The 26,923-nt window shown below is 43.2% G+C and overlaps 1 protein-coding gene across 1 annotated transcript; it reads right to left on the bottom strand.

Annotated features, from left to right (window-relative positions):
- Positions 1–1,095: 1,095 nt before the first annotated feature.
- Positions 1,096–25,085, bottom strand: TBX18 (T-box transcription factor 18). Its single transcript, XM_049818114.1, has 8 exons — positions 24,606–25,085; positions 23,525–23,708; positions 21,818–21,919; positions 18,733–18,904; positions 12,089–12,256; positions 10,839–10,903; positions 7,121–7,215; positions 1,096–4,583 (listed from the first exon to the last, which is right to left on the bottom strand). Exons 1-8 carry the CDS (start codon positions 24,901–24,903, stop codon positions 3,859–3,861), a joined length of 1,809 nt encoding a protein of 602 aa, XP_049674071.1. The 5' UTR covers positions 24,904–25,085; the 3' UTR covers positions 1,096–3,858.
- Positions 25,086–26,923: the final 1,838 nt, after the last annotated feature.

A 26,923-nucleotide genomic window follows, 5' to 3' on the forward strand; every position in this document is an offset into this window, starting at 1 on the left:
TTTAAACACATTTCTATAGACTCATTAGATACATCACCTTTACAGGAAGAATATATCCACAGAACCTGTTCTGATGATGATTTAAGTTCCTCCTGTTGAACTGCTCACAGTATAGACTTGCTAGCATTAACGCCAACACCATCCACGATTTTAAAGTTTCTCCTTTTGTCCTCTGTTGAAGCAGAAACGAGCCGTCTGAGTCTGATTGTGCTACTCCAAAAACGGCTCTTCTCTTATTAAAAACAGAAGCTTTCATTCTCTCTCAAGGCCTGATATTTATGATCAAGCATTTCGTGCCTACTTCTCTTGCACTAATTCTGGTCATTTGCAACAATGTTGGTGTTAAGTGACTATGAAACCCTAGTCTCTAAAGTAATCAGATTTTCAGGCCCTGTGCCCTACATCACATGGAACCATTTATTGCAGTACAATAGGAAATAAGGCCACTATGCATAACAGTATTTCTGGGGGGAGAAATGTTACTCATTGCTGAGTAACAGTATACCCAGCTGATCAGACGTTGTAAATTGTGCCTTAGGAATCAACGGATTTTTGCATTTAGAATAAGCAGAACAGAGAGAGAGCGACCAAAGCAAGAGCATAGAGAGAAAATATGCAGGGTACTGAGCTCCCGCTCGAGCACCTGGTCACATGGAAGTGCTAAATTCCAAGATCTGGCCCAAATCTCCCAGATATGGGGCAGCTGGGATGAGCCGGGCTATGAGGCACCAGCAAAGCTCCACCACTGGCTAATGGGCCCAGCAAGCTGCTTAGTCCCTTCTTCCCACATAAAAACCTTACAGCTCTGCTACCAGCCTCTGCATCTCCTTGTACCCAACATCTGTTGTGACCTTTGCATACAAATAACAGAGAGGTTCAACAGCAGATGGATGAACTGAACGATGTAAGAATTGGGGACTAGTTAGATCGTTGCAGCTTGTTGTACTAAGTCTTTGAATTTCAGAGCTTACCTTAGAGTCACTTCCTTTGGTCTTGCTAAGTTGTAGAGAAAAAAAAAAAGGCCCAAGCCCCTCAATTTTCCAAATGTAGTAAAAAGTGTTTGAATACACACTTTAATATATTTTCTGTGGCATTTTTGTAAAATACAGATATATAATTATAGATAGAATGCATATATAGCATTTACTATATTGATAAAAAGCTAGTCTTTTCACAATGACACACCAGTAAGTATTTACAATATGATTCAAATTTTAAGGCACACATGTTTCAAACAATATTGTGTGGTTATATGATAAGAATAATTTGAGGAAAAATAAGAGACCAGTTCTAAAAAATTCCCAGACGATAAAGTACATACTCTTGCCAGGAGCACTTCCATGAACATCCACGCACAACCCTTTTTTCTCCCCTTATAGGAACATGCACGATTTAGCTCTTCCACATTTCTACCTAGTCACAGCCCTTAAGATGACATGGATCATTATCCTTTTCAAGTACAGATTAATTGTACCATTCTTCCCATTTAAAGATTTGTCCAACTGCAACATTTCAAAGTTTTGGCTAGAGCAGGAATAACTATACACACTTTTCTTGTTAATTTAAATCAATAGAGCTATGACAATTTACATAACTGAAAATTTGCCTATCTTCTACACATCTCAGAACCATTTCACAAATCGTTAGCGTGAGGTTTTTGAATAGTGTTTTTAGCATTGCAGGTCTTTGCTAGGAGGTCTGCCTCAAAGGACAGTGCAATGCCAAAACTAGTGACAGACCTGAAGTACACGAATGCTCTTTGTTATCCTCATATATGAACACTACCTAGCCATTCGTCTGTAATGTACTGTCCACAGTATATTAGATGTTCATCTTCAATGTACTGTCACCCTTTCCTGTGAGGCAGAGAAGTGCTATTATCACATTTTACAGAATAAAAGACATTAGATACAGAGAGGCTGAGTGAATTGCCCAAGGTCACTTGGGAAGTTTGAGACAGCAAAGAAGCAAACCCACATCTCCTCAATTGCATCCTCTTGTCTTTTCAACTTTGAATGAGAATTTCATATGTGTCTTCTTTAACATAAACAAATATGTAACTAATAGAAATAAAGCCTTCTCCAAGCACAGGCTTAAAGACTGCTGTGGTTTCTCTTCTATTCCCAAATGGTAAGAGGAGATAGCGAGAGGGCTGTTTCTGCATGGATTATCTCCATCCCACCAAAGAAATATTAGCTGCAATGAGTCTTTCTTGAAGTGGGAGTGGTTAAGCCCACTGTCTGCCAGAAGAGACATAGGAACTCCTGAGAAACACGACAAGCCACCTTCACCAAAAAAATCTAACAGAGAATAATGTAAAATCTGAAAGGCCTTATTCTCCTTCAACGCTGACCAGGAAAGCATTTTCAACGACACTGCACCCACTTTATAATGCCTTTACATCACCTGCACAGTATAAAGGAGGCTTAGCGTACTGTTGAAGATGACCTGTTCTCTCAAGCATTAAAATCTGTTCCACAACCTCCATGGTTCAGCTACGACAAGCGGGCAGCTGAGAGGCAGCTTTCGCAGCAGGAGTGATGAACACCGGGGCTGTGCAGGTGCAGATGAAGGCAGATATTTCGCCGTGACAAGTGCCTCCCCATATCCTTGTCACTCTGGAGAAGCCTGGTCAGGAGCACGTTGTGATCTGCTTTCTTACAAGTGCCATTTAAAACCAGAACTGGGAAGGAAGGGAATGTCTCCAATTCCAGGGTAAAAACTGATTGCAAAACAGAGCAGAAGGGAGGCAGCTACGACAAAGTTCTCCTTCCAGAAACACTTACGGGCAAACTGGGTCATCTGCCTAATTGATACAGGCAATGTATTTATGAAATACTGAGGATGGAGGACATTTTGCCCTTATTAAAAAAAACAAAACAAAAAACCCAAACCACAACACACACACACAAACGGGTAAAACCAATAATGGAATTTCTCATTCTGCTCGCTTTTTTTCTAAATCAAACCTGCATTTTCCTTTAAAAAAAGTAAAAATACAAAAACAAAGATACATTAGAATATCCTACTGTCCAGTAAATGTCTTAAAGGCAATATTTATGGAGAAAAAAATGCATCAAGCCCTTCCTTTGACAAAAATGAAGCACCCTGAAGTTCATTCTGTACCTAGGAATGCTGCTGCTTCTGCTGTTCGTTTAAATTACTCCTATCACCACAGTTTGAATATGCATTATTTGTCTTCAAATACCTAATCATAAAACTAGACTAATGCTGAAAAAAAAAAAAAATCCTAGTGAGAATGCCGTGCCATTGATAAGCTAAAAACAGCATATCATGAGAAGGCAAACTAATCTTTCCGTTTACTTTGTAAATAATCCATTAGCTAAACTTCTATTTTAGGCTGGATGCTTGATGCTTAACGCTTAAAAGTCCAAATACCCTTCATATCCCTTATAACAGAGAAGAAACTTGTAAAATGCCTTTGGTGCATCAGCTTATCATTGTATGAATGTTTTAAAGAAACTCACTAGTACTATAGGAAATGTAAGTGGGCTTGTTTGTGTTGTTTAATACTCCAAGTGTCATTTCATTCTTTAAAGGGGTTAGAACAGAGGAGGGGGAAAGGGGAGGAAGTCTTACTTAATTTGTTGCATATGTCCCAACGTGTTATACAACTAAGTGTATTATACCAGAAAACTAAAGCAGTCTGCGCTGCAGCAAACTCTGTGTAACTCAAATAGGAGAATAATCTGGCCACAAACAAGTCAAAAATTCAGTGAAACTTCCTCTCATATTATATATACACACACTTTACAAGCTACATCGAGTGTCCTTTCATATTCCAAAAGAAATACATTGTAGACACCAAACGTACTGTACTTTTACTTAAAGGCTTCATCAAACCATATGTGCAGACACTTGAGAAGACGAGAGTGTTAAGCTTCCTAGGGTCCTAGAGTCAAAGAAATTCTGCTGCCCCCCACTGCTAAGTAAGTGCACTCCTTCCACAGGGGGCAACATCTGCCGATCCGTCATGGTTCCACTTGGCGAGGACCCCAAGAAACTTCCTTGGGAAGAAACGATTTTCTCAGGACTGGCAGCCAGTTTAGGGGATGTGGAAAAGTTATATCCATAGAGCGCACAGGGGCTGTGCAGTCTGAACGTGTTGTAGGAGCCTTGGTGGGTTTGATTAGTGGTGAAGGCATTGCTGGATGGGGATGGCATGATGTACTGGAGCTGTGGAGACATCCCTGAAATCTGCATAGATAAGCCAGTCTGCGGGCAGCTGAATGCATCCCCATCGTTGCCACTCATAGACATATTCACAGTTGTGCTACTCGACACACCGACATAGGAGGGAGTCCTTGGGGGTGCAAACGTCTCACTGGTTTGGTTTGTGAGCCTGTTGTAGGTTTCAGCCAAAGAAGTGCTGTATCTGTTCAGGGTCAAGCCTGAGCGGGCACAAGCTGTGTAGTCAGCTGGAGCAAGGCTACAGAGCTGGCTAGTGTTGGGACTCAGGTGGAAGGCTGGAGATGAGCAAGGGGAACCCGGTAAAAGGTGAGGGTGGGTAGATGGCACTCCACTGCCGGATCCCTGGAGTAAAGTAGAGGAACCTGCGTTTCCTGGAAGAGAATATTACAATGTAAGAAGCACATCGGGAAAGGTTCACTTCCTAGGCAACAGATCGAGACCTTCATCTTTTATAACAAGCCTCGAAATGAAACACGATGCAAATTTATTCAAAAAATATTGTACATACGTGTGCAGCGGCTGTGTGGGGGTGTGTGTGTGTATGGCACATGCGTATTTTTAAAGAAACAACCTGACCAAGAAAGAGAACGTAAGTTATGCTTTCGCAACCATCACTCAATACTTAGAGCTCCTGCCCAAAATGTTAACTACTCTTTATTTGACACTGGAAGGAAATTGCATGGCAGCTAAGATGTAGCCAAGTGCGTACCACATCACAGGAAGCCTCCTTCAAAATGACAAATTTTGTGTCGTTAATGCTCTTGGTACACCCCACTGCATTTCAAGCAATCTGTGCCTGACTGTCAGGAATAGGGTCCTTAATTCAAACGATAGAGGCTCCCACAGTTCAACAGGTTCAGGGAAGTTCACAACTTCAGAACAAAACCTTCCAACTTCAAACCAAAAAAACTTGAGAAAAAAATTCAGAACAACTTCAGGAAAAGTGTAGGCTGAGTCTGTGCATGGCTGCTTCATTTCTGGAACAGGTAGGTGGAGGTTTAGGTTTGCAGCAAACTGCAAACTGTTCATTTACTGATATCAGAACTTTTTACATGACAAATACCAGTGCTGAATGCTCCTGAAAACGCACTGCTTGCTACAGGTGAAGCCTTTTCTCAGGACTGAAAGTTTCCCAGCTGCAAGAAACACTTCCTTTTCTTAGAGATTGCATCTCCCTGAAAAATGAGCATAGAAAAACTCATTTGCGCCTTTCACCATCTCCCAGGTGGAAGGCACTTAACAAGGAAGACTCTCCTGTTTGTGAATGAAGCTTGATGCTGCAAAGAGATACAAACTGTCAATAAGTTAACAGGTTTTCCTCATAGGTAAGCTAGTAAAAAGAAAAATACATTATTAGTGAACTCTGCCTGCTGCTTCTTGCTCTGTTGGTAGGACACCACAAGCTCAAAGCACCATGAGACACTGCCACATTCCAGAAAACCTGGTGTAAGGCATACTTATTTTTCTTCAAATCTACGTCAACACCTCCGCTACCTGAAGATGGGCACTTCCAGCATTAATAACCAGGACAAATTTCTAATGGGTTCTTTCCGCAAGTCTCTAAACCACCCTACTGTGCAAGGTATAGACAACTAAAGATTTTGCAAGGATCCCAGTTCCCATCCTCTGAACATCAACAGTAATTTCAACAAGCTCCTTAACCTCAGGCAACAGAAGAAAAGGAAGCGGGCAGTTCATGGCAGCAGTTCCCCTGCTCTCAAACAGTGCTGCTACATACAAACAGGGCAATACAGCTGGTCTGTCTCCTAGATGGATTAACTTCCTAGTGAGGTGCCTTTCAGTCTTACACAGTCTGACAAGGTATTTCATGTCTGATGCTGACTTCACATTCCAGGCCTTTTTTATGAGGACTGTCCCTCATCCCTATGTCCCACCCAAAACTCTGCCAACCCTCATCCAACATATCTATGACTTGGCACAAAAACTCCTTTTTAATTGCCGACATCAAGGACTGATGCTCAAGATTTCTTAAAGGAGTAGGCTAAGGAGAAATTGACAAAAGTAATTTCTGTATCTTCTGGATTTTTGCTCTGAAGACGCTTAATGACTTTGCAATACATTATCAAGAAAGCAGGTAGGATGTTTGTAAATTTGGTAGCAGGAAATGTGAAGAATCAGGAGCAGTATGCCTGATTTAGTTGGGAAAAGGGTGAGAGGTTTTCTATATGTATTGGGGTACTCTGGAAATAAAGGAACTCAGAAAAGAGTACAGAGACTCCCCTCTCTGTCCAAACAGGCCATTTAAATATCCCTCTCCCTTACAGCACTACCTGTATGATGGGAAAGCGGAAACCAAGAGGTTATGGACTGGGGAGCAGGAAAAAGCAAAATGAAGAGAAGGTCCATTCTTTCAAGCTCTAGGATGCAGATAAAGTTTGTTGGGACTTTTACTGAACAATTTTTAGGTCTTTAAGAATCAAGAAGGCTTTCCAAGGAAGAAACCCAACTAAGCTTGCTACTATTTATTCATTACTTAAGAGGTCATTTCTTCTCTCATTCCTTTTTTTTTTTCTCTTAAACACACAAGTAATTCCTACATTGGAGTTTGGATGTGTACAACGGAAGTCGTCTATAAATGATCTCTACCTTGTGTATCTAACCAGAGCATAATGCCAAGGAATAGGTTATTCCATCCTTAAATAACCAGCATTCTCCTCCACATGTGATCTGATTTATCTTTCCAACCTAACATTTTTATTGCCACAGTGGTTAAGTTAGCATTAGTTTTCTAACTTAGAATAACTCCGATGAGAGGTGATGGCCTGCACTGGTGTTGGTTGCTTTTTCTCTTCAAGTGACACACTTACCTAGACTTGCATAAAGCACGATGGGTGAATCTTTATCTTCATGCACTTTTATTTTGAAAGAACACAAAGAAGATCGTTACCTTGTTTGGGTATCCCAGGTATATCTTCAAATGTAAGTGTCCTCAGTGAAGGTCTCCAGAAGGCATAAGACTCTACCAGAGCTTCCAGTCCCATTCTATTTAGAACAAAAACATCACGGTGTCATGAAAAAAAAGCTGTATTTTGTCACATGTCTGTGGATACTTTACCTCAGAAACATATACAAAGTAGTAACATTCCAGGATTCTTTTGAAGTTCATTTTGCTTTTTAGAAAAGAGCCTTACATCCTTATCCATGAGATCACTGTGATCTGCAGCCACTGGGCTGGCAGCACACAAAGAGTTCCTCAATTCCACGAGTCTGGCTCTCTATTTCAATGGTTTTGGCCCTTTTGGGAGGGTTATTTGATGGGGGATACCTGGCTAAAATGACGTTAAATGTTTTCCTAGTATAACATTTCCTTAAGAGCAACTGTTCTAACTGCCAGAGGGATGATCTCTTATTTCTGCCTAGAACAAAGGTGATCCACTGATAACTTCCATTAAAACAGGATTCCCAGTCATTACCAATGGAGTTGGAAAATCACACGTACAACATGAGCAAGGCATGGGTGTACAGCTCTTTTTGCTGCTAAAATGTATAAAACAATTTGTGCTTTGGTTAGTATGTGCTGAGCAAAATGCCTTTAGAAACTAAAAATCTTCTGTCATTTTCTTTCAACAGTGTCACGACAAAATAGAAATAACTGGGTAGACGATCACGGCAGACAGTATTCAGAAGAATCTCTATTTCCTGAAGGTAAAGGCTCATTTCTTTTCTGACATATTTTTAAGTATAATGCACCTCAGAGGTATTATTTTGCTGTTATTTTTGGCTGCTGGGCCCCAAAAGCCTGTTAAGTGTCAGAATCAGGCACACACCAAATACAAGTGGCCTTGCCTTTGAGCAGCGGCACTCTGTAAACTCGAATTATGCAAATAGCCCAATTTGAAGCTACCAACATGTTCTTCTGATACTGCTTCTTCCCCATTGCATTTCCAGCAGGATCACAAATGTATGTCAGGAAACATTTATAAAGTATTTATTAGCTGAACCTGGACTAAAAAGATAGCCTTCATTTTCTGCAGTAATGGTGAATTTTCATTTCTAGTTAAAGTGAAGATAAAAGCCGCCTCCTGGAGGAGTGCAGCCAAGGCGATAATTTATACAAGATGCCTTCGAACAATTTCCACATTTTATCACCACCCTAATTTACGCTATCAAATGGCCAAGTTTATTTAACAAAACAGTTATGTTTTTCCTGAAGTATTTAAAGGGAGAAATTCTGGTCCTTTCCTGAGTAAAAGTTTTTATAGGGTCAAACTTAAGGCCTAACTGAAGAATGAAACTATTCTCAGCACATAAATTCTGTTGCGCTTTGCAAATGCACAGGGAATGCTTTTAAAAGGTGAAGCTACTGATTTCTATAAAATAGCCTGTGGGACTGAACAGGAATGACCTGAAAGGGAATATTTTTAATTAAACAGAATTATTGCATGCAGCAGTGCAGAGTAGAGATAGCTGCAATAATTAAAGCAATATTGGAAAGTTGGATATACAATGGTACCACAGTATATTTTTACACTTTTGTGGCAGACTAAAATGCCTTGGTGATAAATACACCAGCCAGAACAATGAAGATAAGAGACTCTTAACATTTAATTTCAATATTTAGCAACAGAGTAGATTAATAATCAACTGAGTAAACAAGTAATTTAAATAAAAAAAGAAATTTTCCTCAACAATTAAAAACCTGAGCTGCATTCCCAAACACACTTATGTAGTACCACAGAGCCTATCAAAGAAGACAGCAACACTGACTTCAGTATACCAAGGTCAATTTGCAATGGACAAGAGTTTGCAGAGCCACTTCTGTAACAAATGTGTTTGTTACACTAAAAGCATCCAGACCTCACCTAAAGCCAGTTCTGAAACATTTTACAGAGGCTGGCCCTTCCTACAGGACTGGCCTCCTAATCCATTTCAATAAACTGTAACTGTCTTTCAATTAAAATATCCTGCTTTTTGTCTAATGCCGAAACCAAATTTATTCCTAGCAGCCAAACCAAAAAACCTCTCTGGATATCCCCAGTCTTACAACTGGATTTGCATGGTTGCAGATACAGTACTCTTACTGTACCTACATCGTCCTCAGGTAGGGGACGTCCAGGATTGTCCTGTCACATTAAATCCAGTTCAAAACTGGTGTCTGAACGATTCTTTCCTCCTAATTTCAAGGGCATCTTCTCTTGTTTCATATAACATTATCAAAAAAATTCTAACTCCACTTAAACTCAGAAATTACAGAGGAGTCAGAGTTTCACACTTCTTAGGAGACTTCTTAGTACTTATTTTATAGCTCTGCAAAAAGCATGCATAGCAGAGACACTGCCTACAGAGAGCTGTCAAATAAGGCATGTATGGCTACTCTTTTCTTCCCCAAGTACACACAGCATGTTTCATTTCTTCAGTCACTGCATTTATCTGGAAGTTACTGTTCACTTAATTTGTTTCTTGCTAGAAGACAAAAATCTTAGACAGCAGCAAATGCAGAGTGCAAGCTGAAAAGATACTTACAATGAATTCCTGTAAATCTTTACAAGTACCCCACCCCTTCTATAACTGTTCATCTTCTAAAAACTACTCTCATTTGCTGTCCAGTCTCAGCATTTATGTCACTCAGGCAGAAGCACAAAACAGGCTTTAATGCTGTAGCCTCTGCTAAACGAGAAGCTCAATAAAGCAGCTACCAAAAGATACTCTCCGAGCATTCCTACCAGCACACAGCCTGCTCCCTTCTCTGCAAGGCTAGGTCATAAATATAGCAGCTGTAGACACCAAACGCAATGTGGTCACTGGAACTGATGTATAATATGCACCACAATTAAATGCTGCTTTTTTTAGCTGAAATGGTTTAACATACAATTCATAACAGGCTTAAGTATTTTGCATTAAACAGTCTTTGGATAAAATACGTCATCAGTACTGGCAGCAGGGACTAGACCCAAGTCTCCACTTTGCACTACTCAGATTCCCCATTGCTATTTTGAAAGATTCATGGATCAAGAGAGAACAAGCAATTAATCAGTCCAACCTCAACAGAAAAGGTGGAAACCAGGCTCGTTTCAAGGTCATCTATAGCCTAGTAGGAAAGGCACTCACCTAGGAAGTGGATTTAAAACCCCTTAGGCTAAAGAGACACTTGAACACAGGTCTCCCACCTCCTAGGCAAGTGTACTAAAGGTAAGGTTACTGTAAGAGGCAACTTAGTTTCTCCTCCTTTAAGAGAAAACAACGAGCCATTCATGCGTACTAAATGCCACTTACGTGCAAGAAAGCCTGGACTTATAGTTTGACACTGGCATCTGCAATTTGTGTCTCCAGCCAGGAGAAAGAGGAGATTTCAGGAGCAGCCTGAAATCACAGACCTGAGTATGCATTATTTCCATTTGCAGCCTTCGTGGTATGCTGCCGCTTCCACCGAAAGGAAACCCGAGTACATGAGTCAAGGCGTGCGCCAACCCATTCTTGACCTAGATAGTTAGAGGAGTAGGAACGGGAGTCCACCACAGAGAACATTACTGGGAAACCTAAGTGCTCTAGCAGGGAGTCTGAGTCCCCAGACTAATTTGTCTGTAAATACAGGTATTCCCTTCTATCAGCCTTCACAAACCGATTCCGTCAGCAGTAACAAGCCCACCTCCTTCCCCAACACCTACCTGTTACGTCCCGAATCTCTAAACCCTTTGGCGAATGGATTCCTATCAATCTTCAGACGAGTTATCTGTGAAGATGATTGAAGAAATTATTAACTGCAAATTTGGCTAAGCAACACATCAAATTACTGTCCTGATAGAATTAAGCTGGCAGCGGAGTAGAAACATCTTCATGTTTGTATGGTTTAAGATGATTGTCCTGAAACACAGCAAAACAAGGGCCAGCCTTCTGATCATTATTTTTGCAAATCCCCAGAGAAGCTAATAGGTATTTAATGCTACCAAATGGCAGGTTGGAATTCTTGAGAAAAATCTTCTGGCAAATGTCATTCTTCACCTAAGAGAGTATACAGCCTAACTGCAATAAAATTTAAATTAAAGTTTATTTCTGTATGGGTCAAGAAGGAAATGTGAAAAGAGAGATTATCTCTAGACTATTATCCTCCATAAAAACAACAGCACACACCCCCTAAAATACTTGTAATTTATTTAAATAAATGGGATAGGTATGAAATAATTATATTTCAGTATTTACATGGCCCTCCTGCTGTTCTCTTTGTAAAGATAGCAAGGCATACGTAATTTCCAAAAATATAGCTGCAATAACTTACGTGGAATTAACAAAATGTCACAACACTAACTATGGTGTCACTATGTATGTTAATACTTAAGCAAGTGGTAATAAGAGCCAAACACTGGAGTCACGCAACCTGCAGTTTACTTTTGACTTTGAATCTGTGTGGACCCAGATAAATTGCCGTTAATAATATACGCTGAATGCAGTTAATGAAAACGACTGCAACTTTCTTCAGACCTTAGCTTCTCTGTTAAGGTCCTGGGATTTTTTAAATCACTGGAGTCAGGAACAAAAGTGCTTTAAAAATTCTATCTAGACATGTATCTACTATTAAAGGCACAAAAACACCTTTAAAAATTAGACTGTTCTTTGCCTTGTGTTTCAATGCTGTATTTATAATTAAGACAACATTAACTATGCTAATTAGACTGTATGATCACCACAATAAGAACAACTTTTTACATGCAGCATCTAGCCTACATGCCCTGAAGTCTCAGCTATAGCCTCCAGGCGCTGCTGCAATACTACTAGTAAAAGCTACTCATGACACAAAAAGGGTTTAGACAATGCTTTTTAATAAGTGGTATAATAAAAAGTATCCGCTTTTCTCCTATCTCTCATTTCCCTGGTCTACTCCGAAAAGCCCGTTAAGTGCTAAGCAGAAAGCCCAAGTTACCTGTTGATTTTGGTACGCTGTGACAGTAGTGAAAACTGTCTCTGGAAAGGAGAAGGCTTTCACCCCTTCTCCTGAAGGGATAGGCTTGACAGGGGACAGATCATCTCCACAGTCTTTTCGGATGACGTGGACACGAGGCTGATATTTATGCATAGAGTGAAGGATAATCTATGCAGTCATGAAAGGAAAAAGATAACATTTATTAGAAAGGACACCCTGCTGTTTCAGGACTAATAGCTTTTTGGAACAGATTACGGTATGTGTTTACCATGCCACTTACTGGAAATCAAATGTTTTCTTTAACCTCTGAAGGTTCTTATTACAGTAGTCTAATCCCTGTGCATTTATGTTATTGCCAACCCTAAGCATTTAAAAATTACCACTCAGGAGCTCCAAATTCAGAGACTGGCTCAATTGAGACTGGCTCAAAAAAAAACCCAACAACAAAAAAACCAAAAACAACCAAAAACCCCAGGAGTGAAGTCCTGGTCCCACTGGAATTAGGAAAGTTTTGTCACTTTTTTCTACTGGAGCCTGGATTTGATCTAACAGGATTAAGGGCAGTAGCATTTGCCTTTTGTTTTTGAACCTTCGGGATATGCTTGGAGCAATTTTTTTCCTGGAAACATACCTTGTTTTGAACACAAGTTGAGACTCTCACACTCTGAAGAAGCAGAGACTTAGAGTAAAGTAATACCAAAATCCAAAACTCTAAAGTGTTAATAACCCTAGTTCATAACACAATGAATATCAATACACAAATACCTCTCAGCATACAAAAACTCAATTAAGAATAAATTATAAATGAGAGGTATATGAACTCACGGTGCATAAAATTAAACACAAAAATACCTCTTGCTATTGGTCCCAAATTTTAGAGGAGATTTAAAGTACAGAATTTTTCTTCTATTTTACCCCACTTCAGATAACCACTACTAAAATACAAGATTTCAACAAAAAAATAATTGGAAGCTCAACTATTATTGTTGGAAGGCCTAAGAAATGAGTAACTCAATAAATAAATAGTCCTATGGCTATTGGCCTGTGGAACCACTAATCAACATTCAGGGAAGCTTTTTAATTTCCTGCTCCTTGAGTAGCCTCAGAATGTGCATGTGCTCAGGCACTCGACAGAGCCCCTATGCCAGACACCGTGGAAGTTCATTCATCCAAATGACATAGAGGACATTACATTCATTTGGATAAACTAGAGTTTGGCTAGTTTAATACACTTGGTCCTGGCCAGATGACATGACCCCGTTTTGGATAAGCCAAGTTAGTGGATAATCAGGGGGTTTATTAGCCTGTAAGTAAGGTTTTGACAATGTCATCACAGGCTCCAATTAATTTGCTCAGGGAATGCCCTATGGATGTTCTCATATGAAGCCTTTTCCCAGTTTCTGAAATCTTGCTCAGAGCAAGATTTTTATCATGCAAATGTGTATTCTCTTTCACAACACTCCTTTCAGTTCTCTGCTGGCGAAGATCTAAAAAATGAAAATGTAGAGAGGACAGCACAGTCCCGACCCTATTTTCTTGTGAACACCCAGCAATACCAGGGGAGGTACCGGTACAACAGAAAAAAATGATCAAGAAAAGCTCCGTTCCACTGTTCAAAGCTATTCTGTGCCTTGCCATTTGCCTGAGTGCCACGGAGCATGCCACGTTCTGCTCCCACCCCAGTTATTTCACCCCATCAGCTCTGTGGTACAAACTACCACTTGCCTACACGGCAGACTTGACTGTACGCAATGATAACCTAGGCAGCTACGAACAGTTCAGCTCATGTATCAGAACAAGTGAAGTCACAGGAGCATGGAGATGAATACCTCCCACTCCTTATCTGGGTGGCTATTACAGCTAAACTGATCCTTGTCAGCTCTTAAGAGCGACCTGGCTTGGCTCTGTGCTGTACTGAAATTTCCTGTGCTGACACACTGTTAGACAATTAGCAAATGCATAGCAAGAATATTTTTTTTCTGGATTTTGTACCGTGCCTTGTACAACGGGATCTTTGTTAATGATCAGGACTCTGAATTCTAAAAAATAATACATAACTGCAGAGCCCTAGTGAATTAAAGAGCAACACTATGAAGATAGGACATAAAAGGAGAGGGAGATGCAACACCCACTACAAAAAACATTTAGCTCTATTAATCTAAGCATCACCTAAAGCTACTGTGAAGAGAAAGCTAAGCGCTTGCACATTTAACAGCACGAACAGGATCTAACAGTTTACCTGCAGAAGCAGCAACTTTCCCTTCGTATCCTTCAAAGCCAACAGTAAAAAACCCCAACCCAAACAAGTCCCACCAAACACCAACTGGCATAACTTTCAACTCACAACTGAAGAGCCTGCTTCTCTCTATAAATCCCTAAAAGGGCAAGATGAAAACACTTTGTGGGGGAATAAACCTCTCCCACCAAAGGTAAAATTACACTTTGACCACAGCAGCTGTCAAGACATCGTTATCAGACGGAAGATACTGCAGCAGGGAGCCCAGAGGTAAGCGGCAGTGCAAGGCAACAGCCTGGCAGAGCAAAGGCGGCTGACGCACCTGCAGACACACAAAGCTGGGATTCCCTTCGCAATACGGCTTTTGAGAGATATTGCCATGGCGAGGCCTCAGAGCTGACCATGAGCTCAGGCACCACCGTGGCACAACCATCACAGCCAGAACAAGCAAGGGCCCGATAGTCTTTTGCAGGGGAGATCCCAATCCTCCGGCAGCTCAGCGGTGCACAGACTACACAGCCACCTCCCCACCACTGGCACGGTCCTTAACTTGCCGCTGTTTTGCCCAAAAATCCTCCTTTATCCTCCCTGCAAAGCCCGTGCATTCAGGCTTTCTGCAGTCAGGAAAGTGTGTGGGGCTGAGGACCATGCCTCTTCACAAAGACAAAGATTGCAAGTGCAAATACTGATGTTTCCCAGCTTTTCATTGTGACAAGAACATATAACTACCCATTGACTGTAAGCAGAGCTCACTACTTGGAGCCAAGTCTGGGCAGAGTAACAGCCTGCCTCTGCTTTCAGCCTCACCCCACTTTCAAATGGGGAAAAAAAAAAAAGAACCAACCACCAAGGAACAATTAACACGCTAACAGCCCCATTTTCACTAAAAGTTAAAAGATGCTGCTCTGCATCAAAAAATACTCAGTTGAAAAGCATGGAAAATAGCATCAAAAATATTGACTTTTCCCCTCTACTGAAATTCAGATTAAAAACTGCATCAAAACAGAAAAATCAGCCAGCTCTAACCAGCCAGTGGGAGTGACTGCGTTTACAATGCAGCACTTACTCCACAGATGAGAGATGGATTAGAGGCATTAACAGAGAGTGCCCAGACCACGCACTTCTGAGTGTCAACTGCAAAATGCAGGTTTACTTTTCCTTACCATCACAATTCAGAAAGACACAAATGCCACAGTATGTGTCTTAATTGTGCCATCGGGCCTTAATGCCTCTATAAGCACACAATCTTTCCGAAGTAGGGAATTCACCCTGGGACTCCCTTTTGAGATCAAAAACACACAAGGAAAACATATCCTTACAAATTCTGCTTGATCTCCTCAGCCTGCAAGTGAAACCCATGTATCAGAGAGCGTCCTACGTGCAAATGTACTTCAAAATCTCTTCGCAGAACAGCGCTATAAAATTACGTCGTCACAAACTCCCACTCAAAATACTGATGAAAATAGCAGCAGGCAGCAAGAAGCCCGGAAAGCGTTCGAGCAGCGAAGCAAGTCGTCTTAGAGGTGGCTGATCTCCTTTCACAAGAAGCTAATCCCAGGCCAACGCGATGCAAGGGGAGCTGGCTGCCGCGAACTACTACCACAGTATAAATACTGCACAGGAATACGACCTTAGCGTCTGTTTGCAAATACTGTTCCCACTCCCATGGACGTGGGTCACTTCTCTCACTGATTCTGAGAATTAATACTCTGGAATAGGTAAAGGGCTCTGGGTTGATCTCATGTGAGCTCCCTACCTCCACACCTGCAAGATCAAAACCTAGCCTGGGATTTTAACAGAAAAACTCTGCAAAAGCTTGCGCCTCTGAGGAGCACGGGAAGAAAAAAGGAACAATTTCAAGAACGATTAAAGCCCCAGAACCAGTCAGCACGGAAAGCACACCCAAAGAACAACAGCTAAAGCCCAACACTGCTTGAACTACTGGAGGAGCGATGGCAGAGTGTGGAGATCCCACCGAAGTTTCTCTGAGCCATTCTGCCCAAGAAGGAGGGGAAAAAACCTCTAACCTTCTAATCATCTAAAATATACTCCATCTCCCATACAGCAGTGGGAGAGTCAGAACACTTGATGTAAAAACAAGTATTTGAGGGACAGTACAGCCTTGACCCCTAGCTCTTGCAATCCCCCATCCCTCCCCTGGTACCCTCTTGAGAAAAATGGTTCCTTCCTGCTTATGAGAAACAATTGTTTTTTATATTCATCACAAAATATGATTATTCGTTTTCCATTATTGCTGGAGGCATTCAGAGGCTACATAGCTTTTTCAATACAGCATTCCACACTACCATAGCTTTAAAAGAAAAAATGTACCCATTGGAAGAGACACTTTTCTGCTTTCTGCTTTTGCCTTTTCTGGTAATTATGAATGACATGTTTGCAATTTCCCAGATTTGAGAAATACGAAATTATTTTACAGTCATCCTTCTTTTGTCCTTTTATTTTAATGCTAAAATTTCCATTTTGGGGAGGAGGGGCGCTGCCATAGCTCTGAATCAGTTCAATGTGTCTCAAATCACTGTACTAGGGCTTTGCTTCACTAGTTTCCAAATCGAAACACTTAACTAAAGACCAGAAAATTTATATCCCCCCACATTATGAATAATGGCGTGCTGTGTACATTACACAGGTTTCAGTTCAGAATAAAAACAAAGCTAAGATCTGGGATGGAAAAATACAGCAATACAATTCTCTACATAGCTGAGATTTTATCACAGGGTAGTTTGCGACTGCAAGTGCAGGGTGGACCACAGTACCCACGTATCGCCCCTCTGAAATGAGCGAGTACAAAAACCAGCCAGCCTGCTCTCCGTTGGAAAAGCAAGATTTTACCCATTCGTATCCACTTCACTTTTTAAAGCCCTTACGATAGACTCAGGACTCAGAGGAAGCAACTCCCCCATCCAAGAAGAGTCACAAATACACGAAGGCTGGGGAAACGAAGGGAACTACGTGGGCTAACCTTAACTCAAGCGGACACTGCCAAATGAGATCCCGTAACTGTGGTTCTGGAAAGGAGCAATAGAAAACGTCTTTCTTAGGAGCCTAAAGAAAAGTCCCGCTAACTTAAGAGATGTGAATACCCCCATGTTCTTTTTAAGGCAGAATGCAATAAAATTATGAACAGTATTGTAGGAAAGGGAGGCTTCTTATCCTTGTTATCACATTTGCTAGCTCAGTCCAGCCAGTTTCCTGTATTCCTGCCTCTGTAACATAGAAGTTGTAGCTCCTGCACAATTTGACCGGCGTCTCATGTTAAACCTCTTTGCAAACACAAATGGGAAAAAAAAATCTCGTACTTAAACTTGGACTATGTGTTGATAAAATACCTGGCTTTATGTCACAGTGTTACAACTATCCTGAAAGATGCATGTAGTATCTTTGTACTCTGTGCCAGGTACATTTTCTTTCACTCCCTTCCATGAAGGAGAAAGTATCCTGGTGAATAAATCGGGCTACGCTAAGGACAATGGAATCCACATCCTGTCTCAAAACTAGCCTCCAACATCTTAAAACTCTACCACTTGGAACTCGATGATCCTTCTGAAGGGAAGCCAACATTTGCCGTTTAGTTATGGGATTCTGCAAAATTAAAGACTTCACCCTTACTAAAAAACAATTCTCATTTTTTAATTATTTCCTAAGGTGTCAAGTAAAACTATTTTAGGGATTGCTGGAAAGATACTGGCTTACATCTGTCATGTTTCAACAGTTTTGAAGAGAAAAGGAAATATTAACATAACACATTTTGTCACATTAGATAATGTCATAACTAAACAATTTAGAACTTGCAAACAGAACACTCATACTGCATACGTCTTCGCCAGTTTTTTCAGAAGTAATGAGCCTCAGCTGTGAAAGGGTCTTGCTTCATAAGGTATGTAATAAATCATTATCGGAGCAAACCCAGCTCCCATGTTGTTCGTTTTTGACTGCAATTATTAACACCTCATGGGATTTCACACAAATGTTTAGGTTAAGAAAATAGTTAAGTGTATTTTTATTCACATGAAGTTATTACACACTATTAATGTTTCTTCTAGCCACTTGTGAATTTAAGCGTCCTTTTTGATCGTAGCAGAAGTTGCAAGTAACACACTCGGTGGGAAAACATGAGAGCAATTCTGCCCCTTCGTATTAGGCAATTTAGCCTTGTAAAGTCTTACTTTGCAGAAGGAGTTCTGTTTTTGAGGGGGGAGTAAAACAGCAGGCTCTAATAAGCAGTTAATTATCGGAGCAGAAAGTAAGCAGATTTTAGATCTGGACGGTAAAGTTCCAAAACAGCTTTGAAAAGTCAAGCCTATTTCTGGCACCCTGAAGCTGAACGTCAGAGTCTTCCAGGGCTGAGCAATGTGCCTACATATAATACTGCAGAAGACCAAGTACTCACATGCCCTTGATCGTCCAGCTCGTTATTGGTAAGCTTCAGTTTGTCAAAGCTGATCACTTGTCTCATCCACGTCTCCCCGGAGGCGGGTGAATCGGGGTGAATATAAACACGAGGCGGTACCGGGGAGTCAGCATTACCAGCCACCATCCACTTGGAGCTATGATAAACATACCTATAAAAAGAAAACAAATACCTATAACCGCAAAACCCCAAATAATTTACCAGACCCATTCAGTATTAACAAATTAGGGCCCATTACATACAGCAAACACCCATCAACTAACAAAATGCAAAAAGACAATAAATAAAAGTAATTTTTTTTAGTTTCAAAATGTGGTTCTGGTATCTGCAACAGCGAGGTTAAAAACAACACTCTGATCTGACCTTAGTCTTCTTAAAATCAGTAACAGCCTTAACACTAGGCTTTAAACTGGTGCCAGTTCATTGATTGCTATGGCTCTGCTCTGAATAGGCATCAGCAAATAGCGAAGAATCTAGTCCTTCATTTATCAAATTGAGTAGTAATTCCGTATTTGGAAGATTTAACATGTTGAGTCTAATGTAAGAGTCTATAAATAAAGCTATTGAAGGGAAAGAACATTATGATTGGGAAAAATAAAGAAACCATGTCAAACTATGCTCTTGCTATTTCTGCAAGACCGTATTAATTTTCTTGAAGAGTATTGCAGAAAGGCTTAAAAATGAAAAAACACAGCCCATATTTCAATTGATAGGCCAATGCTGACAAAGTCATTTTCTAATAAAAATAGTGCCTGCTTTGGTAGAAAACTTATTTTGAAGGCAGACACTTCACAGGGCAATTGAAAAAGCACTGATTAAAAACTTCAAGGTATTTTTTTCAAGTATAGTAAAATTCCAGTAATTCAGCTGTATTTTTTAATAAAAACAAGAGAGACTTTATCAGATAATTTGTTTGTACAATTCAGTTCCTTATTAGAAAAAGACAAACAACATAATTGGAAATGGAAACAAAATGATCCAATACATGCATTGCTCCGTACAATTCCTATCAAGGTCTAAAACTAAGATCTAGAATGGTGGTGAAATTCTCTCCTGGAGAGAAATTCTCAACCCCAGATCAGACAGTCAACTGTTTGCAACATTCTTCATTTATTTGATATTTGTTGGTTTGTACCAAATACATGCTTTCCCTACAAAAGTAAATAAAGTCATAAATACACATAAAATACTTTGAGCAACAGCTTCAGCTTCCAAATATTTACAACAAGGTCCAATTTTGCTAGAAATCTAGACCTACCTGTAATTTTCTTCATTTCCATTTAATTTTGCTCTCTGCTATGACAGCTAAAGACTAGGCTCCCTATGTGACTGCTGTTGTGTCTTTCATATCTAAACATCTGCATGACAGTTTGTACACGAACAGCCAAAGTTAAAATAACAGTCAGCAATTAAAAAAAAAAATAAAAATCATAGGTTGCACAGCAAAGAATGAAAAGTGGAATCAAGTAAAACATGGGAAACTTTAATATTTAGTGGGAAGGTTAAAGGCACGGTACTAGTACATGATTACAGAAATTTAACTAAGAAAATACTGCCCTTCATACAACTTTTGTTCAGTTACTTCAGTTATCTGGGCACCACGTATCACACTGGGCAGACAATGCAGCTCATTACTACTGTATTTTTTTTTTAAATGAAATGAGGGTTAAACAACTCATATTCCATGTAACTCTTTTTAATTTTAAATATTAATATTTTTATTCCATTTGGAATAATTACCTCCCTTTTTCTATGAATTAAGGAATTGCTCAGACCTTCTAGGAATGATATGCTTAGATTGCTAAGTAAATGCACACGTGCAACACAAAGCAAGAAAAGGGCTTTCATTTGAGCTGCACTGCCCTGGTCCAAAGAAAGAAACACTTTTTTCCGCTATGGTACAGTCAGAAAAGCCTCCCCTAACTGTATGTACTGGACTTCCTCAGCACTGGTATCTGCACCTTGCTGAAAAACACAAAATCTAAAATGGTCCTCAGAAATGTCTTCTACACCACAGGAGAAAAGGACAAAATTGCAGTCAATGAGGTAAGGACATTCAAAAAAACACAGGGCAGTGTTTGCTTAGGAAACAAGGCAGCATTCCTGCAGAACCAAGCTTTTAGTCTTAGTCTGAAATATTCCTAGTTCTACAATTAAATCTGCAGCGGTTTTCCCTACATTATACTAAGTATAGGGTTGAAACAATCAAACCAGCAATTGGTAAGGACCTGATCCTGCCTCCCCTGAACTACTTGGCCAGGCTCCTCCTGGCTACTATGGAGCACGAGCTCGCATCTGTAAAGCAAGACCTACAAAACCTCTACAATTCACAACAATAACTGCTGCGGGCCCAATCCTGCAAACATTTCTACAGGACCAGTGGTTTCAGCAGAGTCCAACTAGCTGCCTCGAAACACGACTGCCCTCGAAACAGTGAGAGTTTCAGCACATTAATTCCTACTCTCAAATGTTCGAAGAACAACTACTTTTGTTCCTCACGTTATTCCTCAGACAATAATGCCATTAATTCTTTAAAAAACAGTAATTAGAAACATTACCCTTTGTGAATCTAAGCAACCAAGTATCTGAATGATAAACAGCTTTTAAGTTAAATTATATAATCAATTTGAAGTATGACCAAGAAAGCTTATACGCCATTAAAACAGACATCAATTCTATTAATGTTATTAATGTTAATGCCATTTAGCGCTAGAAAAATGTGCATTTTCATATGTATTTGTTAATAGGAGATGATTCCCCCTGACCTGATGAGGAATAAAACATGATAATGCTTCCTGAGCGCACTAGAACTGCACTCACTGAAAGCCAAAACCTGAACGTACACAACATAAGGCAGACGTATAAAGAGCTTCAACAGCAATTTTAGTTGTTTTTGCATACTTGGCACAATTTTTTTTTTTTTAAATGCATGGGGATGAAAATAGGAATCCGAGAGAGAGTTAAACACGACCTTCTGCTAATTTATATAGTGTTAATGTTTTCTTCCAATAGCCAAGCTCCCTATGGCTTGCATCATATGTTTTTTGCCTTAAAGTCACCATACCTGTATCTTTTGTTATCCACTGGCACAATATCCATAGCAATATAATACTGCTGATGTGGGTCTAAACCTGAGATCTTCACTCTCATTGCGGGAAACATCCGCCTGAACATGGAAAGAGAGAGGTCATGTTTAATATGAAACAGACTCGGGAACGGTTGTTTAGGAAAAGTAACCGGTTCGTGGGATTTTTCTCGTTCTTCCTTTTAGCCTACAGAGTCCTTTTGGACGATTATAGTTACATAGCCATGAAATGGCCCATTCGATATGTCAAAACAGATTTCTAAAGTGCATTTACTCGAACAATGCTTCGTATGTTTTGGGATACGCTTTGGGAGTACAGCTATTACCACATCATTTCAACTTTATTGTTAGACAGTAAATCATTTGGTTTTGAGACTTTACTTCAGCAGTACGCGCATTTAAAGCCCGTTTGAGATATTAGCTAGAAATCTATTTCTGGAGATGCGCAAACACCACCTCCACACAGGCAGAGCAATACTTACAGAAATGCAAAATGCCACTTTAGTTTCAACTGACAGCAGCTAAACGGTGTATCAGTTCTGTAGCAGCAAATTCGAAAGCTAAATCCACGGTGATACAATTATAACACCGCAAGGATGCAGTTATAAAAGCCAACGTGCCATGCTGTAACCCAACAATATGGTCTTTATTGAGACGGGACTTCCTGTCTGCAACTTACTAAAGGTGAAGTGCAAGAGCTACTCTGTCTTTGAAAGGTATAGTAAAACTTCTTTATTGAAAGCAGAAACGAATCTACGAGGCAATTTCTCAAAAAAAAAAAAAAAAAAAAAAAAAAAGCCACTCAAAAAAACTCCCAACAAAAACCAAAAGTTCACGACTTGGATCCTCGCACGGAGAAAACGGGGTAATTAACCGACGCGGTGGTTTTAACATAAAAATGCATTCTTAGCTCACGTTTGGCATGCCTTTCATCAAGAAAGTTCATTCTTGAAGCCAAAAAAAAAATAAAAAAATGTCCTAGTGACGAGCTGACTGCAAGCTCATGAAAGGTACTTTTCTGCATTTTATAAACCTGAAAGCCATTCCAGTTTATTCAGCGTTTGCTGCTGTTCTTAAAAAAAAAAATATTTATATATATATACACACACATATAAAAAAATCAATTAAAAGTCGTTACTGGAAAGAAAAATCCTATCTCCGTTATTTCTGAATAAGCAGGAGGGTAAACCTGACTGCGGTTAACTAGTTTTCGCTGTTATTTCAGTGCACCTGTAAGATAAAACAGAAATTCCCCGACTGGACTCTCTCAAGACAAATGTTGCTTTGTGCTGTTTAAGACTGCGTTTCAATCATTAGTAAAGCCTCTCTGAAAACGTAGAAGGTAGCATATGGATTCAATAAAATATGTTTTTGTAATTTCTAATAAGTTCAGATACTTTTATACTACCCAGGTTTTCACCACGTGTCTCCACTGGAAAGGGGGAACAGCTCTCCCCTCGCTCAGAAGGACCCACGGCGCTCCCAGACCTCGCCCTAACGAGCAGGAAGCCCCAAACGCCACATCCTCCCGCGCCCACCTAAAACGATCGCCATCTACCTGCCTCGTAAATTTGGGGGTGTGGGGTAGGGGGGTGGGGGTGGGGGTTCCCCCGTGTTTTGCCCTCCGTCCTGTGCCCGCCTCGCCCCGGGAGAGCCCGGGCGGCGGCCCCGCCGGGTTCCCGTTACCTTCCCGCCTTGGTGATGATCATCTCGGTGCCGATCTCGTGGAAGCGCTTCCAGAGCTCGGCTCCCTGCAGGTCCACCCGCGGCGCCTGCGGCGTGGGCGGCGGCGAACCGGGCCTCGAACCCTTGGGGGAGCCGCCGGGGGAGGCGGGCGGGGAGGCCGCCGGGAAACCCTCCTCGCAGCCGCCTGCGGAGAGAGCGGAGGAAGCGAGAGGGGCCGGGGGCGGAGGGCGAGAGAGCGCGGACCCCCCGACCGGGGCGGGGAGCGGACGGGGACGACTCCCTCAGCCCGGCGGGGCTGACGGGCAGCGCCGGGCCCGGGCCTGGGCCGCGGCCTTGCGCGCCGGGACGGGGGGTGTGTGTGTGGGGGGGGGGGTGTGGGGGTGTGGGGCGACCCGAGTGCCGGGCGGCCGCGCCAGGACGTGAGGGGGCGCGCGGAGGGGGGGGTGGGGGGGGGGGGCGGTGAGAGGGGGGTCCCGGCCGCCCCCAGCGCCGGGCCGGGTCCGGGCCGGGCCGAAGCGGGCGGCAGCGGGTCCGTGGTGCGAGGCCGGCGGCGCGTTTCGTTTGGGCGCGTTTCGCGTGAGCGCCGCCGGCCGCGGCCTGCTGCCCCCGCCGCGTGAAAACGCACCCGCGTCCGCCCACGGTGGCAGACACGCACGTGCGGGTGCGTGCCGAAGAGATATACCGAGACGTACATATATACACACACCCCCCCACCACCCCCCGCATGGTCGCCTATGCACTCCCAGCAGTAGGCGTACGTGCCGTACGAGCGCTTTTTCCCCCTCCTCGCAAACAAACCCCCCGCTCTTGCTCCGACCACCCCACCCGCGGCCGGCCGGGGCGCCGGGCAGCCCGGCGGGTTTTAAGCGGCAGCGCCGGCCGGCCGGGACGGGACGGGACGGGACGTGGGTGCGCATGCAGCGTGGAAAGGCAGAAGGGATCACGGGGAAACGGGGCTGCGGCTGGGGAAAGGAGGGGGGCAGCCGGAGCCCGGCCGGGGGGAGCGGGCCGCCCGCCCGGCGGTCCCGGCGAGAGGCGGGGGCGGGCGGGCGGCGGCGGCGGGTCGCGGGGCGGCACTCACCGACGGGGGCGCGGGCGGCGCAGCCCAGCTCCATGTCGCCGCAGGTCCTGCCGGTGGCGGTGGCGGTGGTGGCGGGGGAGCTCTTGGCGCAGCAGCCGCTGCCCCCTTCGTCCTCCGCCGCCTCGTCCTCGCCGCCCAGCTTCCGCCGCTTGGGCTGCCGCGGCGGCGGCGGCGGCGGCTGCTGCTGCTGCTGCTGCTGCTGCTGCTGCTTCTCGGCCCCGATGAGCGCCTCCACGGAGAAGGCGTGAGCCTTCAGGCTCATGGTGGTGCCGGGCGAGGACCGCCGCTTGTCGGCCATGCCCGCCCCCCCCCCCACTACAGCCCGCGCATCCAGGCGCGCCGCGGCCGCCGGCACCGGCACCCGCGCCCGGCCCGCCGCGCCGGCCGCCCTCCCGTCCTCCCGACCGCGCAGGCAAGGGGCTGGGGCTTTTCCTCGCCTTTCTTTTTAAATCCGAGTTATCAGCCAAGTTTTTTTGTTTTTTTTTTTTTTTTTGGGGGGGGGTGGTGGTTTTTTTTTTTAAGAGGAAAAAAAAAAAAAATCTATTCCTTTCTGCAGATGCGCTCCTTCTCTCCCCCTCCTCCTCCTCCTCCTCCTTCTCCTCCTCCTCCTCCTCCACGTTCTGCCCCGTCTGATGGGCCAGGCAGGACTGACATGGGTAACAAACGCTCTGCGGACACAAATTAGGGCTTGTAATTGAAATTTGTTGCCTTGATCTGTCAGCACTTCCAGGCAGGAGACCGGTGGGAAGAACTCGCTCATTAGTGTCACTGCGGCGGCGGGGGCAGGGCGGAGCCGCGGGGCGGGGGCTGCCACGGCCCGGCCGCCCGCAGCCCAATCAGCGCCGCCCCGGCCCCGCCGCCCCGGCCCCGGCCCCGGCCCCGGCCCGCCGCCTTACCAGGGGGCCCCCGCCGCGGCGGCCGGGCACTCGAGTTGGTGGCGGAGGTGGGGGGGGTCGTCCCGCCGTCCCGCCCCCCCGGCAGAAAGAGCCCCGCGGCAGATGCGCCCCGCAATAAACGTTAATGAGACACCACACCACCCCCCCCCCACGCACCCACCCGTGGACTTCGCATCTCCCCCTCCGGGGGGGGGGGGGGCGGGCGGGCTGGCCGGGAGCCCCGGCTCCCTCCGGAACGTGGAGGGAAGGGGGGGCCCTCCCGGAGCGCCGCGTTTCACTCGGGAAAACCGTTCGGACTTAAAAAAAAAAAAAAAAAAAAAAAGACGTTGTGGCCTTTCTTGCTGTTAGGGATTAGCAATTATTAGTATTATTCAGCTGTTGCGCTCGGAGGTTCATCGCGCTGTTAGCCGAACGCTGGCTGCAGAGGGGTTTCGGCGCGGGACCCGTGGCCCCCGTTAAACCCAACCCATTAGGCGCTGAAGCTGCAATAAAAAGAGAATTAAACCGAACCTTGTACGAACATCGAGGCATCCAGCCGCAGCGACTTTAATAATAACCATATTCAGGTGCATAGAATAGTTACGGGGAAAATCCTTCCGTATCTGTCCAGCGAGTAAAACTGTTAAAGATTTGGAGCCGGATATCCTTTTCTTTGCATGCCCAGGGAAACGAAAAAGCTATTCAGAGCTTTTGTTGCGTTTTCTTTTTCTTTTTTTTTTTTCTCTTGTTGGGAGATAATTTTTTTTTTTTCCTTTTTCATTTCTTTTTTCCGCAGAACTAAATGGGGTGACATGCTCCGTTGAGGGAAACAGAATAGAAATCCTCCTTCTGTAAAAAAATCATGGGGCAAATTTCACCGCTTCGGGGAACAGGATGACTGCGCTGGTTTGGGCAACAGAAAGAGAGAAATTCGCGGTGTGGTTTCTCTGTGTTACAGCCTCGGAGGTCCTGTTCGGGCCGTCGAGTGGCACAGCTGAGATTTCTGATCGTAATCTAAAAAGGAAATAGCTGCCATTTAGGGGACGTAACCGTTTCCACTATCGCCTTTTACCTATCCCTAAAATGCAAATTTATCCCTAATTTCAATAGCTGCTTCGTCAGAGAGTCTGAGGAAGGGGCTGGTTAATAAATATACCCTAGAGATAAATTATCCCTTCAAATAAGGTTATCAGCGTTAAAATTGTAGAAGTGCTTTCCGGACGTGAAAATATAGGTATGTGACAGAGAGATAATTGATTAAAGAAAAAAAAGAAAAAGACCAAAAAAAAAAAAAAACAAACCTAAAAACAAACAAACAAACAAACCCCAAAACGAAACGGCCGCAGGAGCACTAACTCTCTCTCACATTGGAAGAGATGGCAATTTGTCTGAGAAAAATTCGCCACTACGAAAAAAATTCCCCCGCAGTGCCTGTCGCTCTGA

This window comes from Accipiter gentilis, chromosome 15 (genome assembly GCF_929443795.1).
Source record: "Accipiter gentilis chromosome 15, bAccGen1.1, whole genome shotgun sequence".
Lineage (NCBI taxonomy): Eukaryota > Metazoa > Chordata > Aves > Accipitriformes > Accipitridae > Astur > Astur gentilis.

What these genes read in the sequence shown, in the direction of transcription:
- TBX18 (XM_049818114.1), bottom strand. Translation starts at nt 24,903, where the DNA reads ATGGCCGACAAGCGGCGGTCCTCGCCCGGCACCACCATGAGCCTGAAG. An exon ending in ATCATCACCAAGGCGGGAAG is followed by an intron (nt 21,920 to 23,524) that starts GTAACGGGAACC and finishes TTCCATGTTCAG; the next exon opens with GCGGATGTTTCCCGCAATGA. An exon ending in GTGGATAACAAAAGATACAG is followed by an intron (nt 18,905 to 21,817) that starts GTATGGTGACTT and finishes TTCTTTTTATAG; the next exon opens with GTATGTTTATCATAGCTCCA.